At 43.6% G+C, this 21,581-nt stretch overlaps 1 protein-coding gene across 7 annotated transcripts in view; it reads right to left on the bottom strand.

Annotated features, from left to right (window-relative positions):
* The window catches only part of slc7a7 (solute carrier family 7 member 7), a 40,373-nt gene that overhangs the window by 2,948 nt on the left and 15,844 nt on the right, over positions 1-21,581 (bottom strand). For 3 of the 7 annotated variants that reach the window (XM_041239490.1, XM_041239492.1, XM_041239494.1), the window contains 6 exons: positions 7,535-8,144; positions 2,239-2,364; positions 1,825-1,969; positions 1,306-1,429; positions 600-703; positions 128-224 (listed from right to left, as the gene is read on the bottom strand). In XM_041239490.1, the coding sequence (XP_041095424.1) occupies positions 128-224; positions 600-703; positions 1,306-1,429; positions 1,825-1,969; positions 2,239-2,364; positions 7,535-8,045 (1,107 nt within the window). In that variant the 5' untranslated portion in view covers positions 8,046-8,144. Of the gene's footprint in view, positions 1-127; positions 225-599; positions 704-1,305; positions 1,430-1,824; positions 1,970-2,238; positions 2,365-7,534; positions 8,145-8,250; positions 8,275-8,672; positions 8,757-11,480; positions 11,582-21,537 lie in introns of those variants that run through there. The other 4 variants (XM_041239493.1, XM_041239489.1, XM_041239491.1 and 1 more) reach the window with 4 other exon arrangements.

Raw genomic sequence — 21,581 nt, 5'->3', positions numbered from 1 at the left:
ATACTGTGTTCGTCCCAGCAGTTGTACATGTGTATGTGTGTCCATCTGTCTTTGTGCGTGTGTGTGTGTGTCAGAGTGTGTATCTATTTCTCTGTGTTGTTCTCTTGCTCCCTCTAGTGGCTCTCACATTAAACAGCAGGGCTGGGATGGGTGTGTATCTCTCCACGTGAATCATGCAGAGGGAATCGGGCAGGTGACCTTCTCTCGACCCCACGAAGAACAACCTGAAAAAAAAAACATCAAAACTGTTTCAGACTGTCCGCATGACTGGAGTCTGGTTCTACACAAATCTGGATTAGCATTGGAAATCTGCACTAGGCATGAATACCAAACTACTAATATGGACAGTTAAAAGATATACATGTTTTTTATAAAAACGCAGTAAGGCCACCCCCGCTATGATATCGCATTGTGTTGAGCCCCCAGCGCTGGCCTTATTAGAGAGGTTCCACGATCTGTAATGTGGACAAAGAAGCTCTGAAAGACTGTAACTGTTAAGCTAATTCATGCATATTAAATAATAATATGCCTTAAGAAATACTCAAAGACACTTTCAATGACACCAATTCTTTCTCAGTGTCTTCAATACTATGTTTTACCTGGAAGCAGCCAGGATCGATGCATTTAGTCCTCCGAAACAGGAGAGGGCGACGGCAAGGGGAATAGTCCAGTTAAAAATGCCGAATACCTGATCAGCAAACGTCTGGGGAAAAATGATGAGGTTTGTAATAATATGTACAGGCATCACAAAACACAGCACAGCAGCACACCCTAATACAGTGTGTTTCATGCCATTTTCAGGGAGAATGTTTCAGATATTTTATTGAAATGGAATTCCATTAATCTTCGCTGCCCTGCTCTCCGTTCTCTACACAGGTCTCAAATGGGCAGTTTTGAAAGACACACATGTTCCAGCGAGCTTTTCATTTTTTTAAATCTGATACTGCACAAGCCGTGCTTTCAGTTAGTGCTGCACTGCCTGACTCCCCCGGAGGGTGAAACTGTCCCACCCCTTCAATCTTTCCTGTCCGTAACCAATCAGCCGCTTCCCATCCTGACTGACATGCTTTCAGCCAGTGACCCAGAAGACCCTGCTGGGGGTGGGGGGACCCCGGTAGTGTGACAAATTTCTTGAAGGGAAGCAAACAGACCTTGTGATTGAAAATGAAAATCCGTGTTTCTTTTATGTTACATGTTAGTTACATTTCATACTTGAAAGGGAACTCTTTACAAATCACTCCTTTGGTGACTTGGTTGTGTGAGCGCTCTGGTGAACGGCACTGAAAGGGTTAACTCCGAACTCACCACAGCCACGGCGTTGCTGTCCAGGATCTCCGGGATCTGCAGCACAGTGTAGTATGCCACATTAGTCAGAATGTAGATCACAGTCACTATAGGCATGGAGATACCAATAGCTAGAGGCAGGTTCCTGCAGTACACACAGCAGACAGCAGGGGGGGGGGGGGTTAGAGATACAGCTCACTGAGTTCTAACTGTCTCTCTGAAGTATTTACTTGGCAGTGTCAGATCTGGTGTTTCTGAGATCCCATAGGCTCTGTTCAGGGTCCTTGCATACACACAGCAGACAGTAGAAGGTGATAGAGACACATGCCTTTCAATAGAGCTCATGGACAGATGATGTGATCAGGCAGACAGTTGTGTCTGTATGGATCCTGCAATGCACATAGCAAGCAGAAGGGGGTGATGGGGAGATATTTAAGTTTAAGCTGTCTGCAGTAGCTATCTGTCTCTCTGCAAGGTAAAACTAAGAGAAGGTCAAGCTGATGGACATTTTACCCTTCACTCGCCAGAATGTGTCCCTACCTCTGAGGGTCTTTGATTTCTTCTGTTACAAAATTGAGGGTATCCCACCCAGAGTAAGAAAAGAGGGCGGAGTACAGAGCCAGCGCCATGTTCCCAGCGTCCAATGAGGAGCCTTCAAAAACATTCTGAAAGTTCTGCGTGTAACCTGCAGAGGGAGGCAGAGAGACGCATCTTCGAAAACAATGTACAACGAAACAATGCAACAGGCAGTGGTGAGGCTAACACGCAGAACGCTTCGTTCTTAGAACAAATAGAGGGGGAACAAGGTAATAGAATGGGGTTTAAATGTTGCTGGGCAGCGCTACTGTTGCATGTGTTGATAAGAGGTAAGAGAGTGGATTTTAAGTGCTTCTTTAAGGGGGGGGGGGCCAGTGGTAAGAATGGATTTTGAAGAAATGTCTGAGAGTTACTTGCCTTGACTCAGCTTTACAATCCCAGTTATGATAACTGCAATCAGAGCGATGACTTTGGCGTAGGTAAATAAGTCTTGAACCCTGGTCCCCCATTTCACATAGGCACAGTTTACAAACGTTAACAAACCTGCGATTCAAACAAAGGAAGGGCAAAGGGTTACTACCCTATTATGCGTGTTATACAGTGTGCTCCCGCTAGCATTGCCCTGTGTACAGCACAGTAAAGTGTATTAGTCTTATACAGTTTCATGGGTCTATAAATCACAGTACAGTGAAATGTGTCAGTCCTAAACACAGTTACTGGTCTATAAATCACTGTACAGTGAAATGTGTCAGTCCTAAACACAGTTACTGGTCTATAAATCACTGTACAGTGAAATGTGTTAGTCCTAAACACAGTTACTGGTCTATAAATCACTGTACAGTGAAATGTGTTAGTCCTAAACACAGTTACTGGTCTATAAATCACAGTACAGTGAAATGTGTCAGTCCTAAACACAGGTACTGGTCTATAAATCACAGTACAGTGAAATGTGTTAGTCCTAAACACAGTTACTGGTCTATAAATCAATGTACAGTGAAATGTGTTAGTCCTAAACACAGTTACTGGTCTATAAATCACAGTACAGTGAAATGTGTTAGTCCTAAACACAGTTACTGGTCTATAAATCAATGTACAGTGAAATGTGTTAGTCCTAAACACAGTTACTGGTCTATAAATCACTGTACAGTGAAATGTGTTAGTCCTAAACACAGTTACTGGTCTATAAATCACAGTACAGTGAAATGTGTTAGTCCTAAACACAGTTACTGGTCTATAAATCACTGTACAGTGAAATGTGTTAGTCCTAAACACAGTTACTGGTCTGTAAATCCCAGTACAGTTTTCATATCACACTGTGAGTGTGTCTCAGGCTAGACAAGTTTGAACAATATGAGTAAAAGCCTTTCAGTTATTTAAATTTTAGATGGTCCCCCCCCACCCTACAGCCACCCCCCCCCCCCCCCCTCCCCCCCCCCCCGCCCCCACACTAAATTCCTGTCCAACTTAAGGACAGGTTGATAAGAAGTCTCCATAAAAGACTCTGTTCATACATGGTTTGCTGACTCGATAAGAAAGTGCCCAGGAAAGACTCTGTTCAGCACTTTCTGGGAACGGAGATTAATTCACGTGCAAAGCGAAAAACACAAGATCTAAACTCACATGGTGTGTGGAAACAAACTCTATTGCACAAGCAGACCAGAGAACTCTGGTTCAGACTGGACCCTTCGAGATCATTCTCCATAGTTTTATATATTATACAGCAACACCAAACACAATTCAGACAGTCCCCCTGAGTTTCAATCTCTATAGTTTTATATATCATACAGCAACACCAAACATGATTCAGACAGCCCCCCTGAATTTCAATCTCTATAGTTTTATATATCATACAGCAACACCAAACATGATTCAGACAGCCCCCCTGAATTTCAATCTCTATAGTTTTATATATCATACATCAACACCAAACACGATTCAGACAACCCCCCTGAGTTTCAGTCTCTATAGTTTTATATATCATACATCAACACCAAACATGATTGAGACAGTCCCCCTGAGTTTCAATCTCTATAGTTTTATATATCATACAGCAACACCAAACACGATTCAGACAGCCCCCCTGAGTTTCAATCTCTATAGTTTTATATATCATACATCAACACCAAACATGATTGAGACAGTCCCCCTGAGTTTCAATCTCTATAGTTTTATATATCATACATCAACACCAAACATGATTCAGACAGCCCCCCTGAGTTTCAATCTCTATAGTTTTATATATTATACAGCAACACCAAACACGATTCAGACAACCCCCCTGAGTTTCAATCTCATAGTTTTATATATCATACATCAACACCAAACATGATTCAGACAACCCCCCTGAGTTTCAATCTCTATAGTTTTATATATCATACATCAACACCAAACATGATTGAGACAGAATCCCCCTGAGTTTCAATCTCTATAGTTTTATATATCATACAGCAACACCAAACACGATTCAGACAGTCCCCCTGAGTTTCAATCTCTATAGTTTTATATATCATACAGCAACACCAAACACGATTCAGACAGTCCCCCTGAGTTTCATTCTCCATAGCTTTATATATTAAACCTGTGGTTTTCAACCTTTTTTTGACACTGTACCCCTTCTGTAGGGAGGTTTCAGCTCAAGTACCCCTTTACAATTTTCGCTCAATGAATAATAAACCATCACAGTTACAATAAAAGGCTGAATAACACATATCATTTTTTCCATCATTATTCAATATATAATGAATATCAAAATAGTTTGGAGCTGACAAACTGCTGGTTTAGAAGAGTACAAAACAGTCCTTCTTAAAACTTTTAAACTACATGTCTTTGGATGCACAGAATCTCTTTGGAAACACATATTCGCTTTCTATTCAGCAAAGTTATTATAAATAATCCAAAATACTCTGCACTTATTATAAAAAAACTATAATAACTAGCACTGATAAGCTTTTTATTCAAGCCAACATTAAAATGATCCAAAGGGGCTCTGTATACTTTCGCTTTGCACTTTCTGTAGAGTCGTTTGTGTTTTCCTCCTTCGTTTTTCTTTTGCAAGAAATGTATGAGATCACTAGACTAGACTGCACTAGAATTGCATTGTAACTGCAGTTTGAGATCACTAGACTAGACTGTACTGAATTACATTGGAACTGCAGTTTGAGATCACTAGACTAGACTGTATTGAATTGCATTGTAACTGCAGTTTGAGATCACTAGACTAGACTGTATTGAATTGCATTGTAACTGCAGTTTGAGATCACTAGACTGCAGTGTTGAGAGATCACTAGACTAGACTGTATTGAATTACATTGGAACTGCAGTTTGAGATCACTAGACTAGACTGTATTGAATTACATTGTAACTGCAGTTTGAGATCATTAGACTGGACTGTATTGAATTACATTGTAACTGCAGTTTGAGATCACTAGACTAGACTGTATTGAATTGCATTGTAACTGCAGTTTGAGATCACTAGACTAGACTGTATTGAATTACATTGTAACTGCAGTTTGAGATCATTAGACTGGACTGCACTAGAATTGCATTTTAACTGCAGTTTAGGATCACTGGACTATAATTATACACTAACCACAGTTTAATGTAACTTAATGACATTCCAAGTACAAATCAAGATCAGTTAATTTGTAACAACAGTTCTGCCATTTTCTGGTCACCATGTAGCTGAAGACTGACTCCACTGCCTGGCCACACTATTAGAACACTCTGTCTCCCAGACTGGGCTTGGCATCGTCTTGGTGTCAGGCATGTTGTCCTGGTTTTTAAATTTGAAAGAAGCCTTCATTAGCACTCCTTTCAAAAGTAGCGGAGTTCGAAAAAAAATCTAGCGTTGCACGTCCCCACGTGCCGCTACAGCTGTTTAAATAACATACCTGGCATTTCTCTTTTCATTGCTAGCATCCTGACAACTTGTTACACTTTATAACTTTAAAGTCTGTTTCAAAGCTCTTTTCAAAATGCCCGCTCTAGTGCCCTGGGCTTTGAGATCTGTCCTCTAAATCACTGCAGAAGAGCGATAAAAAGAAAAACATAGCAAGTATTCTGGCTGTTCTGTTCTGTACCACATCAGGGATCGTTCTTGCTGTGTTACGTGTGTGACAATGTGGACAATAATCCTGACGCTGTCAGTGCACTAGAGTGGACAACTTGAAAACAGCCTTAAAACAGACTTTAAAGTTAGAAAGTGTAAAAAGTTGTCAGGATGTTCGTAATGGAAAGAGAACTGCCAGGTTCGCTATTTTAACAGTTGTAGCACCACGTGGGGACGTGCAACGCTGTATTGTTGTGAAACCCGCTACTTACTCTTTGAGATAAGGTCTTGTAATAACTAACCAGCTTCTGCACACGCAGTGCTAGCTGATGCAGCTCAGATTAGAGGCGCTCCTCTGCAGAGCTCGGAGCCGCTGCTTTACGAGTGTGTTTGTTTGGCCGTTCTACTCTGAACTTGAGGAGCGTTTGGTTTTTTCGTAGAGAAGCTATCAGTAAACTCTAATAAAATCCTCCGCTGTTAAAATTCTTGTGATAAATGAAGTGATAAATAGCAATAAATGTCATGATGAAAAAGCCAAGGCCAGTCCAGGCTGCTCAGTTTCACATGGCAGCACAATTATTTCAAGGCGTTTCTGTGTCTTCGTGAGTCACTGGTTTATCTTTTTGTGCTGACTGAAGTGCATTCTGAGAAGAAGTTGACAAACACAGAAACAAGGTGCAGAGGACAGAGCTGGCAATGAAGTGAGGGCAGAGACGCTTCTTCACATGGAGGTAGGTAATGGAATAGGGTACCGAGCCACGCTGAATCACTCGGATCCTTTAAGAGATCAATCAGCTGCTCGGAAGCAGACGAGTGCCCAAAGGACTCCACTTGATTGTATTTTTTGTTTCTATGTTAAGAAAGAAAGAAAGAAAGAAATAAAGAAAGAAAGAAAGAACTATATTGTCAAACTGAACAGGATTGTGGGGCACTGCAAAAAAAAAAACTGGCAAACTTGAGCTAAATCTGTTTATATGAAATCAGTATGCAGCAACTGAAACGAAGCAGGTGCTGTGCTGCTTACCCTGTTACCATGGAAAGCCCCCCCCCCCCCCCTCCCCCAAATCCCTAAACTCCTAACAAAAATCTTCAGAACCTATAAACAAAGGGTCTTTGTATTCCTGCAGCCCCATAAATACAGCAAGGGGGACATTTACAAGACGCTCCGACAGCGATGGGAAAAAACAGTTCAGAATTCAGTTCTGGTGCTGTATGAAAAACTAGGGCTACGAAATCTCAGGGGGGCTGTCTGAATCATGTTTAGTGCCATTGTACATTCACCTAGATAAGCATCTCTACAATGGCACATGATAGGCTCTTAAAAACAATTTAAACCAAAGAAGTAAATATAAGTGCAATAAACTACGAACCTTTGAGTCTTTGAATGGTCATTTATTGATGTTTCAAAGTTTAGACACTTTTCCCTGTTTTTTTTTTTTTTATGGTACTTGTTTCCTCACTAAACTAACAGAAGTGGATAGTTTCTTTAGCCCTGGGATTAGTTTGTTATTGGACTCTCTCCAGGGCCACAGTGTTATTTTGGTGCCGTGGTGACCAGAATGGAACACAGTATTCTAGTGTGGTCTCAGCACTGAAGACACTGTGAGAGACTCTAGTGGAAACGTGTGTCATTTTTTTTTATTAGCCGATGTACAACATACTCACAGATGCAGGCAGCCGCGAGCAGTCTGTCTGCGATGTAGGGAGACTCGCAAGTGGGAAAAATCGGCTGCACCATGTAGTTTGAAAAGGTTATGGCGATGACAGCTTGACTCGTGGGCTCAATTATCAGCAGGGACGTCCAAAGACGTATAAAAGCAACGAAACCCCCAAAAGCTTCTAAGATGTAGGCGTAGCTGGCCCCCGATTTGGTAATGGTGGTTCCAAGTTCTGCGTAGCACAGGGCACCGAAGACCGAGAAAAGCCCCCCAATTGCCCATATTACGAGGGACAGCCCGTAGGAGCCGCTGTGCATCAGGACACCTTTCGGAGACACGAAAATGCCTGAGCCGATCATGTTGCCCACTATTAGGCAGACTCCATTCAACAGGGAGATCTCCTTTTTGAGCGTCATTGAGTCCTGGGCTGCTGCGTTGTCTGTGATTGGCTGGCCATTGGTAACCGTTGCCGTGGAGTCCTGGGTGGGGGCGGGGCTGTATTTGACATTGTCTGCCATTTTGTTGGGCAACAGAAATACAAAACAGGAAACAGGAAGTTGGAGGCCAAAAACCTAGGCGTCTTATTGGTTAACTGGCATGGCAGCTGTGTGTATGAGCTGGAAAATGAGAGAGAGAGATATTATTATTATTATTATTATTATTTATTATTATTATTATTATTAGTGTGTATTATTATAATAGACATGCATTACATTACCTTACCCAATCAGAATCTAGGTGTTATATTTTAAACATCTTCAAGACTCTTCTGATATTTTTATTCACACATCACACATTCACACACTGGGCAATACATTTCTCAACATGCACTTGGGAGCGCTCGCCAGCAGAGACAGAGAGAGAGAGAGAGAGAGAGACGCCACTCGTTTCAATACACTGCTGCAGGAGGCAGCGTGATCAGGGTACACTCAAACTTCTTAAAAGGGCTCTTACCTCTTATTTTAAATCTGGAGAACTGCTTTTCCAATTATCATGAAAATTAAATTATTGAGATTATGGGGACATATGGAGGAGTCTGTCTGACACGTCTATTATTTTTAAATCTTGAGAACACAAGAAGTTCTTTCACAGCACTGTGAGTCAGTCATTTGAATGTACTTTACCACAACCCCTCATTGACTTACCTAATGCCATCAAGGTCTTTAAAGACATCCTATCCCAATTTCCATGTGACAATCCATTTCTTATTCTGTGTTGTTGTGCACATACTGTTGATAAAAGTGAATGTTACCTCCCTTTAAAGGAGCGCTGACCATCTTTAAAATCCATTCTCTCACCTCTTATTAGCTTTATTAACAGTATCACTGACCCCTCCCTTTACTGGAGCGCTGACCATCTTTAAAATCCATTCTCTCAACTCTTATTAGCTTTATTAACATGATCACAGACCCCTCCCTTTAAAAGAGCACTGACCATCTTTAAAATCCATCCTCTTACCTCTTATTAGCTTCATTAACATGATCACTGGCCCCTCCCTTTAAAAGAGCACTGACCATCTTTAAAATCCATTCTCTCACCTCTTACTAGCTTTATTAACAGTATCACTGGCCCCTCCCTTTAAAGGAGCGCTGACCATCTTTAAAATCCATTCTCTCACCTCTTATTAGCTTTATTAACAGTATCACTGACCCCTCCCTTTAAAGGAGCGCTGACCATCTTTAAAATCCATTCTCTTACCTCTTATTAGCTTTATTAACAGGATCACTGGCCCCTCCCTTTAAAGGAGCGCTGACCATCTTTAAAATCCATTCTCTCACCTCTTATTAGCTTTATTAACAGGATCACTGACCCCTCCCTTTAAAGGAGCGCTGACCATCTTTAAAATCCATTCTCTCACCTCTTATCAGCTTTATTAACATGATCACTGACCCCTCCCTTTAAATGAGTGCTGACCATCTTTAAAATCCATTCTCTTACCTCTTATTAGCTTTATTAACATGATCACTGGCCCCTCCCTTTAAAGGAGCGCTGACCATCTTTAAAATCCATTCTCTTACCTCTTATTAGCTTCATTAACATGATCACTGGCCCCTCCCTTTAAAAGGAGCGCTGACCATCTTTAAAATCCATTCTCTCACCTCTTACTATCTTTATTAACAGTATCACTGGCCCCTCCCTTTAAAAGAGCGCTGACCATCTTTAAAAAACATTCTCTTACCTCTTATTAGCTTTATTAACAGTATCACTGACCCCTCCCTTTACTGGAGCGCTGACCATCTTTAAAATCAATTCTCTTACCTCTTATTAGCTTTATTAACATGATCACTGGCCCCTCCCTTTAAAAGAGCGCTGACCATCTTTAAAAACCATTCTCTTACCTCTTATTAGCTTTATTAACCTGACCACTGGCCCCTCCTTTTAAATGAGTGCTGACCATCTTTAAAAAACATTCTCTTACCTCTTATTTATTAGCTTTATTAACATTGTCAGTGTCGATGTGCAGTGATTACAGTGGACTTTGGACTCGCTCTGCTCAAAGCTCTGACAGTGCATATTGTATCTTCTGGCTGTGCATGCTTCAGTAAGCTAATAGCAGGTGTAATCGCTATTTAAACATCACAGCTCTCTGGCACTGAGAAGGGAGACAATGAAAGCGCTGACTTGGAATTCAAAGAGCAGAGTGGGGGGGGGGGGATCAGATAACAATTAACCAGCGCTTTGTAAAAACACAGGAAAACAATCTACAGTGGAACGTCACTTAAAAAGTACAGTTTCTTTTAAGTGTGGTTTGCAATTTTTTAAATTGCTTTACCAGACCTATCTGTGCTTTACAATGCTTCCATATGCTTTGCCATACCTTTCTGTGCTTTACAATGCCCCCTTATGCTTTACCAGAACTCTCTGTGCTTTACAATGCTTCCCTGTGCTTTACCAGACCTCTCTGTGCTTTACAATGCTTCCCTATGCTTTACCAGACCCCTCTGTGCTTTACAATGCCTCCTTATGCTTTACCAGACCTCTCTGTGCTTTACAATGCTTCCCTGTGCTTTACCAGACCTCTCTGTGCTTTACAATGCTTCCCTATGCTTTACCAGACCTCTCTGTGCTTTACAATGCTTCCTTATGCTTTACCAGACCTCTCTGTGCTTTACAATGCTTCCCTGTGCTTTACCAGACCCCTCAGTGCTTTACAATGCTTCCCTATGCTTTATCAGACCTCTCTGTGCTTTACAATGCAACCATGTACTTTACCATACCTCTGTGCTTTACAATGCTTCCCTATGCTTTACCAGACCCCTCTGTGCTTTACAGTGCTTCCATGTGCTTTGCCAGACCTCTCTGTGCTTTACAATGCTTCCCTATGCTTTACCAGACCTCTCTGTGCTTTACAATGCTTCCTTATGCTTTACCAGAACTCTCTGTGCTTTACAATGCTTCCCTGTGCTTTACCAGACCTCTCTGTGCTTTACAATGCTTCCCTATGCTTTACCAGACCTCTCTGTGCTTTACAATGCTTCCTTATGCTTTACCAGAACTCTCTGTGCTTTACAATGCTTCCCTGTGCTTTACCAGACCCCTCTGTGCTTTACAATGCTTCCCTATGCTTTATCAGACCTCTCTGTGCTTTACAATGCTTCCCTATGCTTTACCAGACCCCTCTGTGCTTTACAGTGCTTCCATGTGCTTTGCCAGACCTCTCTGTGCTCATGGCCAGAACAAAAGCATTACAATAAAAAGAATAGTTAAGAAAAAAACGTGGACGTGTTTAAGGAGTCAGTGAATTTTATGACAAGCTAAGAAAGATTAAAGAAAGAAAAGAGATTGGGAAAAAAGGAAGTATTTAAAAACGTAAATATAAAAAAAGAATGAAGACTTAATAACTAGAGAAAGAGAGAAAGAAGTAAAAGAGAAAGAGGAAACAAAGGATATAAGAAGAAAGAAAGAATAGGAACTACCCTAACCCTCCCTGCAATGCAAGCAGCCCCACTCACCCGCAGCCTGGTACAGTGTTGTGTGCACAGCAGCCTGCAGGATCTCACACAGACTGACACGCACAGAGAGAGAGCACAGCACAGACTTTCCTTTTAAAGAGCTCTGACTCAGTGCATAAGGGCAACGTCCATGAAGCAAGACACACTGAGATACACACACACACACATACATTCTCTATGTGTGGGTGTGACTCTATGTAAGTGACTCTAGTGTGACTCTATGTTTGTGACTGTGTGTGACTTTATGTGTGTGACTACTATGTATGTGACTCTAAGTGTGACTCTATTGTGTGGAACTGACACACGCACACACATTCACACACTGACACACACACTGCGATATACACACACACTGAGATACACACACTGAGACACATACACTGAGATACACACACTGACACACACACTGAGATACACACACTGACACACAGATTCACACACACTGACACAAACACTGAGGTACACAGACACTGCAATACACACTCACACACACTGAGATACACACACACACTGACACACACACTGAGATACACACACTGACACACAGATTCACACACACTGACACAAACACTGAGGTACACAGACACTGCAATACACACTCACACACACTGAGATACACACACACACAGACACACACACTGAGATACACACACACATACTGACACACACACTGAGATACACACACACTGATACACACACTGACACTGACACACAACCACTGAGATACAGACACTGAGATACACACACACTGAGACACACGCATACTGAGATACACACACTGACACACTGAGATACACACACTGACACAGATCACACACTGAGATACATACACTAACACACTGAGATACAGACACACTGACATGCACACTGAGATACACACACACACACACACACTGATACGCACACACTGATACACACACACACACACACACCCTGTGACTCTATGTGTGAGAACTGTGTTCTGACACACTGAGATACTGTGCACACACTATGATGTACACACACACACACTACACACCACTGACACACTGACAGACACACACACAGACACACACACTGAGATACACACACTGACACACAGATTCACACACTGACACACACACACACTGACACACACACTGAGATACACACACTGACACACACAGATTCACACACACTGACACACACACTGATACACACACTGAGATACACACACACACACACTGACACACACTGAGACACACACACTGAGACACACACACTGATACACACACTGACACACAGATTCACACACTGAGACACACACTGATGACACACACACTGATACACACACACACACACACACACACACACACACACACTGAGAAACACATACTGTATTGTGTGTTACTGTGTGTGACTCTATATGGAGACCACACTATGTGTGTGACTGTGTGTGACACTATGTCTGTGTGACTGTGTGTGGTGACTTTATGTGTGTGTCTATGTGTGTGTGACTGTGTGGGTGACTCTATGTGTGTGACACTGTGTGTGTGCTCTATGTGGTACATACAATGACACACACACTGAGATACACACACACTGACACACACTGAGATACACACACACTGACACACACACTGAGATACACACACACACTGACACACACAGACTACACACACACTGACACACACACTGAGATACACACACGAAACTCACTGTGTGCTGTGTGGTGTTTACTCCTATGTGGTGTGTGACTGTGTGACTCTATGTGTGTGACTGTGTTTGACATGTTGTGTGTCCTTGTGTGTGACTCTAATGTGTGACTCTATGTGTGTGTTACTCCTGTGTGGGTGACTCATGTGTGTACTCTGTGTGTGACTTGTGACTGATGTGTGACTGACTGTTTGTGACTGTTTGTGTGATTTGTGGTGTGACTCTAACACACACTGAGATACACACACACTAACACACACACTGAGATACACACACTGACACACACACACACACACACTGACAAACACTGAGATACACACACACTGAGATACACACACACTGAGGTACACACACACTGACACACACACTGAGATACACACACTGACACACACTGATACACACTGCGATACACACTGAGATACACACCCTGCACACAGATTCACACACTGACACGCACACTGAGATACATACACTGAGATACACATACACACTGACAAAAACTGAGATACACACACACTGAGATACACAGAGATACACACACACTGATATACACACACTGACACACACTGAGATACACACTGAGATACACACTGACACACACTGAGATACACACACACTGAGATACACACACACACTAACACACACACTGAGATACACACACTGTCACACACACAATTCTTCTCTGCGTGGAGGTGGAAAGTTTATGGTTACCGTCCACATGACCAGATGTCCCTCCTAGACACAATGAATGCCGGTTGTCTGGCAATCACTGCAGAGGACTGCCAAGCGTGGATGCGCCATGCAAGGAGATTTTGTCCTCGCTGCATTGCGAGGGAAAACATCCAGTGTGATTGTGATGTGCTCTCTGTGTACCTAACCATTGGGACCGAGATATTGACTTGGGATATGAACAACAAAATGATCCCACGTTACGGTATGCTTGGAAACAGGTTAGATATATCGAGGGGAAGGATATGCAGAAAGGACAACCGGGGGTATTTCCACATTTTTCTGTATCTGGACACTTATTATATAGAATAACCCGGGCTCCCGGGACGGGACAGCTCGTAAAACAGTTATTGGTTCCTAGGCCTTTTCAGTCAGAAGTCATGAGATTGGCGCATGACATTCCATTTTCAGGTCATTTGGGAACTGAAAAGACTCAGGAACGAATTCTGGCCAGTTTTTTTTGGCCTGGGGTTTATGGTCTTGTGCGGAAGTATGTATCGGAGTGTCCTGAATGTCAATTAGCTGCCCCTAAGTCAGTTCGCCCCGCACCTCTGGTTCCACTTCCAATTATTGGGGTACCGTTTGAAAGGATTGGTGTAGATTTAGTAGGCCCTCTGGAGGGAACAGAGTCAGGATATCGGTATATTTTAGTAGTAGTGGACTACGCAACGAGATATCCAGAAGATGAATGCAGTAGCTGTAGCGAATGAATTGGTAAAAATATTCTCTAGGGTGGGAATCCCGAAAGAAATTCTTACTGATCAGGGCACTAATTTTATGTCAGACTGTATTCAGCAACTATATAAATTATTGAAAATCCGTTCAATTAGAACCTCAGTTTTTCATCCTCAAATGGATGGGCTTGTTGAACGATTTAATCAGACTTTGAAAAATATGTTGCGCCGCTTTGTAGATCAAGAAAAACGCAATTGGGCTAAACTGCTTCCCTACTTGCTCTTTGCAGTTCGCGAGGTACCACAATCCTCAACGGGGTTTTCCCCGTTTGAGCTCTTGTACGGTCGGCAGCCGCGGGGTATCTTGGATCTCATAAGAGAAGGCTGGGAAGAACAGTCAAAGGAGTCTAAAAATGTAGTAAAATACGTGTTGCAGTTACGCGATCGCTTAGAATTAGTTGGCCAATTGGCACATGACAATCTCAAAGCGGCACAGCAGAAGCAGCAACAAAGCTACAATAAAAATGCAAGAATTCGGAACTTTCGACCTGGAGATAAAGTGTTGTTGTTGTTGCCCTCATCGGAATCTAAGTTGTTTGCTAAATGGCAGGGTCCCTTTCAGGTTATTCGAGCAAATGGTAAAGTCAATTATGAGATCCGACAGCCTGGGCGTTGGAAAGAAAGTCAAATTTATCATGTTAATCTCCTGAAACCGTGGAAAGAACGGGAAGTCCATTTTATATCTCCTGTACAGGAGGGAGAGGATTTTGGACACTCAATTGAGCCAGAGTCAGCAATTGAGGTCCCGATGGGAGGAACCAGAGGGACCTGGGATCCGCACTACTCGCTCCCTTACACGATTAACTCTGGACCAGACTGTATCGCATTCCAGAGAGTCGGAGAGATTCTGTTCGAAGGGAGGTGGCGTGTATGTTGAAACTTGGGGTAAGTGAACCTTCCCGAAGAGAGTGGTGTAGCTGCAATAGTATCGATAGACAATGTAGTCACTACGATTAGTATCGATTCCTGGAGGGTGATTTGCTATCTTAGAAGCCGATGCTTACAGTCTCTTAGACAAACTGAGCAAGGTCGGTTTATTTCAACTCTGGATCTGACTAAAGGATACTGGGCTAAAGTCTCTTGTGGGGCTCACAGCAATTTTGAACATGGCAAAGTGCGCATCGAGAGTATGCAGCTGCGTATATCGATGAAGAAACAAAATAGCCGTTTAGGTTTCATATATGGGTAAGGGTAGAGTGAAACAAAAAGAAAGTCATCTTTTTGTGTGGGGCGGCACCTTGGTGAGGGGCGGAAGTACGAGTATGTAAATTCCAGCCACTGGAGTCAAGTGAAGGATAAGGACACTTGTCAGTTGGGGATTGGTGTTCCACTGACTACAGAGGCGGGACATTACATACTAAAGGGAACGTACTACTGTGTTCGGGGTTGGTCCGAAAGTAAAATAGGAGGAGTAACGGGTGGAGGGAGAGACTAGTTTGGTGCAGCAGGATTTTTTAACTGTTTTTAAAAAAAAACCACACATTTCACTAGGCTAATCTTTTTTTGTTGTTTGTCTGTTTGTGTGTTGTTTATGTATGGTTCGCCACGAAGACAATTAAAGACGAGTCATCACGGTTTTGTTTGGATTTCACCCCTGCACTCCTTCCCTCACACTGTTTTGTTTTCTTTTGTTATTTAATTATTTTGTTGTGTATAGATAATAAAAATAAATTATTTTATTTCTGTACACATAAATTACTGTCTGGACATTCCATTTAATACACTCTCGCCTCACAGTGATGCTGATGAAAATAAGTGGCCTGATCAGCAAGAACGAATGGACTGAATTGAGTGATATTCCAGAGTCATAGTTTGTCAAATCATTTTAAGAAAAAAGAATACAGCCCATGCTGTGATAATATGTTGTGTGGTTGTGTGCTTCTGAAATATTTTCCAGTGTACAGGACATAGAAATCTACTTGTTTGTCGTGTATTGTTACCTTTACTTTTTATTGGTACATCCCCTCTGAGTTCGACACTAATATGACAGAACACCACATCTAACACTCTATTTACAAGGATGTACTGTGCCCAGGGTACACACACTACCACACATCATACTGCCCCCAGTCCATATTTACACACCAACACCTCAGAACCATTGACAAACGTTTTACTTGACACAAGCTCCCTATCGGTTTTTTACACACGGAGGTTTAGTTTGTTTTGTTTCATGTCCCAAGGTTTTTCACACAGTCTAATGCATTTCGTTTGCAAATGCACACAGGGGTTCAAATGGCCAACAGGGAAAAAATTTCCTGTTTACCTTACTACTTTTTTAACTCCGAGGCAGAAGCAGAGAAACTTCACTACAGGGTGAAAAGTCAACAACAACTACAGAGTATTTTTTGGTGCGCATTTTTTTTTTAAAGTGCAATATTTTAGTTCTTTACAAAAAGTGGGGTGTACGTACACAACTCAAACCGGCAGTCTAGAATAGGACATTCCAGGAAAGAAATATAGTAACGATCTTTGTGGTCGGAGTCGTTCTCGAATATTTGGTCTGCATAGCAACCGAGCGGAGACCTCACAACGCTGACTATAGCAGAAGAGCATTCACAGTACAACCAAAAATGTACGCACCTTGCTCGTTTGCGACACAACAGTGAGAGGAAGTGGGTGAAAAAGAGAACAGTTTAAAGGACAACCGTACGGTCAAAGAAATAAGGATGAAAAGAAAACGCATTAGTACAGCATCTCTCCCTAGGTATGAGTAAGTCGTAAGCAGATAGATTATACCATCTTCCATCGCCTGTCTCACTTCCCACATCGAAGTGGTGAAGAGTAGAGAAGTGCATGTCGCTCCTGGCTCCTTCCCAGTCAACAACCTTCTCCTTCTTGCGCTTCTCTCCTCGCCCCGCTTCTCTCTGGTGTGGGGCACCTCTCGCTCCTGCTTGCCCCCAACTGCTCCGCTCTCGAATCACTCATGCTCGTTCCTCTTGTTCGCCACAGTAGAGTTCACTTCTCCCCTCGTACCTCTCTCAACCTCTCCCGACCTCTATCACGTCCTCCACTCACCAGTGGAGATCAGTAGAACCAGACTACTCCTCTTCCTCCTCCCTCACCTCGTCCGTGAGAAGCGGTGGGGAAAGAGCGAGGAGTGGAGAGAGATAAGACGTCTCTCCATGGGGAGCTTTGGGGAACTCCTTGACAAGCGGTGGAAGAGAGGAGTGGACATAAGTGAAGCGGTGGGAAGAGAGAGGAGTTGAGAGAGAGGTAGAGGATCAATGGTCCCCTTGAGAGCCCAGTAGAAGGTGAGCAGTGGTGGGGAAGAAAGGAGTGGGAGAGAGTCAGAGAGAGGCAGTGGTCCTCAGAGAAGTAGTAGAGACAGAGACCCCTAGACTGGACAGCATCGTGGGTAACCCCCTTCTCCGTCACAAAGGGACTCCCCTGGGGAAGTCTCCTCAGTGGAGGACTGAAGCTCCTCACGAGAGAGAGGAGTGGAGATGGTCTCTCTCTCTCCTTTGTGCACCCCTTTGAAGAGGGGAAGAGGAGAGAAGCGGTGTGCTGTCTCTGTGTGTGTGGTGTGTGTGGTGTGTGTGTGTTTGTGTGTGGGAGAGGGGTTCTCTGTCTCGTCATGTGTCCTCTACACACCGCCCCATTCTCTCTCCTCACATCTCTCTCTCCTCTCCTCTCCTCTTCTCACATCTCTCCTCTCCAGGGTTGTTTGTGGGTGTGTGTGTGTGAGAGAGGGGTAACTGTGAACGGGCCACTCCACCCATTCTTCACACTTCTCTCTCCTTCACCTCTTCTCTCCTAGCGGTCGGGGACACCACACGATACAACACCAAGCCACACTCTGGCCTCTCCGCTCTCTCCTGTGTGTGTGTGTTGTGCTTTGTCTGTGAGTCTCCCCATGTAGTAGATACAGTAGCGTAGGACCCAGAGACACACCAGATTCACGAAGTTATGCTACACAGAGGCCACCGACAGTGTACCACAGAATGTGTTAGTCAAAGTGAAAATAAAGAAATTCACAAAATAATGTGTGGTACGTGATGAGGAAGTTACAAGAAATTGCCCAAAGTGTAGGAAGGGTATTAATGTCACAACTGTACACTGAAAGCAAGTGTGTTAAATGTGAGCTCTGAGTGAGAGAGGGGTCCCCTGTGCCGTTATGCTACCTTGTGTAATCAAAGTTGTGTGTGTGTCGTGACGGAGAGGGACCCTGAAACTCTCACTCGGATACTCAATTCCTGTTTCTAGACTCCGTCGTCGACCTCAGTTCAGCAAAACGATGACGCGGCTTGAACGTGTGTCATGTGTGGTGAACCAGAGAGCGAAACACCGGCGGGGGGGCGACAAATCGGGAAAGAATTATCTCCCCCCCCCCCCTTTACCAGGGGAGCACACACACACCACAACACACACCAACACACCCTCTCCCTAGGGATACACACCCAACACATACTCACACCCACACCCTCTCGCACAGCGGATGGTGTGTGTGTTGTGGTGTGTGTGTGAGAGAGGGGTCCCCTGGTGTGTGTATGGTGTGTGTGTGTGTGAGAGAGAGAGAAGGTGGTCCCCTGTGTGTGTGTGTGTGTGTGTGTCAGTGTGGTGTGTCACGGTGTGTGAGAGAGGGTCCCTGTGTGTGTGCGTGTGTGCGGTGGGTAGAGGAAGACCCCAGGGTCCACAGTGAGTGTGTGTGTGTGGGAGTGTGTGTGAATCTGTGTGTGTGTGTGTGTGTCAGTATGTGTGTGTGTGAGTGTGTGTGTGGGCGAACACACAACCCACAAGCACACGCTACACCGACACACGCACACGCTTACACACGCCACCACACACCCATAGTACACATGTCTGTCTCTCATATTAATTCGCAACCCGAACACCTGATTTATTTTATTGTTAAAAAAACAAATTTATGTGTATAGTCAAATAACTATATTATTGCGTATAACCGTCTAAAATTTTGAATAAAACGTAATTATACAAAATTTCCTAAATATTAACGTCATAGAGATGAAGTGTGGGAAAGAGAATGGGGAGTGAAGTAGACGAACTGTGTGAAGAGGGAGCGAGGATTAGAGAGGAGAGAAGCGTTGGGAAGTTAGATGGGAGTGAAGAGAAAGCGGTCAAAGCCATAGTAGTAGAGAACGGTTGGAGAGAGATAGTAGGGAGAGAGAGAAGCCCACCCTTCTCTACTGTCTCTACCTCGCCTCTCCTTCGCACCTTCTCTTCTCTTACTTCACACCCTTTCTTCTCGCAATCTCTCCTAATCCTCCCTTCACACCCATTTCTCTCTCTCGCATTTTCATAGATTCACACCTGTCTCTCTTCCTCACTTTCTCTCCGTCACCACCTCTCTTCACCTCTCAATCTTTTCTCTCTCTCACCTCTACCTTTCGCACCCCTTCTCTCTCCTCAAATCTCTCCTCAACTTTCCGTCAACCCTTCTCTCTTGTCACCTTCTCCTTACCAACCCTTAGTCTCTCTCCACGTACTTCACAACAATTACTCTCTCCTCAAATCCTATCCGTCACACATTCTCTCTCTCCTCATCTCTCCTTCCTTCACACCCTTCTCTTCTATTTCTCATCACCACCCCTTCTCTTTCTCCTCCAATCTCTTTCTCTCTCACCTCTCTCTCCTTCGCCACCCTTCTTCTCTCACCTCTTCCCTCAAAACTCCTTCTTCCCAACCCTTCTCTCTTGTCACCTCTCTTCTTCGACCCCTTCTCTGTCTCCTCAACTGTCTCCTCAACTTACTTACACCCCTTTCTCTCTCTCACTCTCTCTATTATTCCTTGCCACCCTTCTCTCTCCTCCCCTTCTCTCTTCACACTTTCTCTTCTCACTCTCCTCTCTTCGACACCCTTCTCTCTTCACGTGTCCTCACTTCACCACCTTTCTTCACTCTCTCTCTTTCCCTCTCTCTCCTTCGCAACCCCTTCTCTCTATCTCACCTCTCTCCTACCCTTTCTCTCTTCTCAACTTCTCTTCGACACACCCTTTTCTCCTCACCCTTCCTTACCTCTCTCCTCTCACAACTTCATCTCTTCCATATCCCATTCTTCGAACCCCTTCTCTTCTATTACTTCTTCTCCTCACCTGTCCGCCTATCTTTGTCACCTTTTCACCTGATTTTTTCTCTCACTGTGTGTACCAACACAAAGATGTGTTTCTCGAACAATCTTCTGTCGTACACACACACATCCCCAACTGTCGTACCTGCGTGTCTTAGTGTCCCTGAAGTCTTGTGTAAACGAAACACACACATTTTTCTTCTCTTTTCTTCTACCTTTATCCTTCGCAACTTTCTCTTCATCCTCTTCTTCCGCCACCTCTCTCTTCTCACCTTCCTTATCGCCTTCTCTCTCCTCCCTCTCTCTCACCTCCCTCTCTTCGCCCACCTGTTCTCATTCCCACCTCTCTCTTCATCTCTCCTTCCTTACCACCCATTCCTATCTCACCTCTCTCTCATTCTCTCTTTCACCCCTTCTCTCCTCACCTCTCCTCTCGTTCGCCACCCCTTCTCTCCTCACCTCTCCTCTCGTTCGCCACCCCTTCTCTCCTCACCTCTCCTCTCGTTCGCCACCCCTTCTCTCCTCACCTCTCCTCTCCTTCGTCACCCCTTCTCTCCTACCTGTCTTCTCACCTCTCCTCTCCTTCGCCACCCTTTCTCTCTCCTCACCTCTCTCTCTCCTCATCTCTCTCTCTCTCCTCACCTCTCGTCTTCTCAACTGGACAGATTCACGAAGCTGAGCTACACGGAGGCCACCGACAGTGTACCACAGAAAGGGTTAGTCAAAGTGAAAATAAAGAAATTCACAAAATAATAAACTCTACGTGATAAGGAAGTTACAAGAAATTGCCCAAAGAATAGGAACATTATTAATATCACAACTTTACACTGAAAGCAAGTTTGTTAAATATGAGCTCTGAGTTATAAATAAAACAACAATGCCGTTATCTTACCTTATTTAATCAAAGCTTTTTTTTATCGTCACGCAGTGTCAAAC

The sequence above is a fragment of the Polyodon spathula genome, chromosome 55 (assembly GCF_017654505.1).
Source record: "Polyodon spathula isolate WHYD16114869_AA chromosome 55, ASM1765450v1, whole genome shotgun sequence".
Classification (NCBI taxonomy): Eukaryota; Metazoa; Chordata; class Actinopteri; order Acipenseriformes; family Polyodontidae; genus Polyodon; species Polyodon spathula.
Note: the sequence above shows the minus strand (reverse complement) of the source record. Positions and strands in the feature narration are given on the sequence as shown.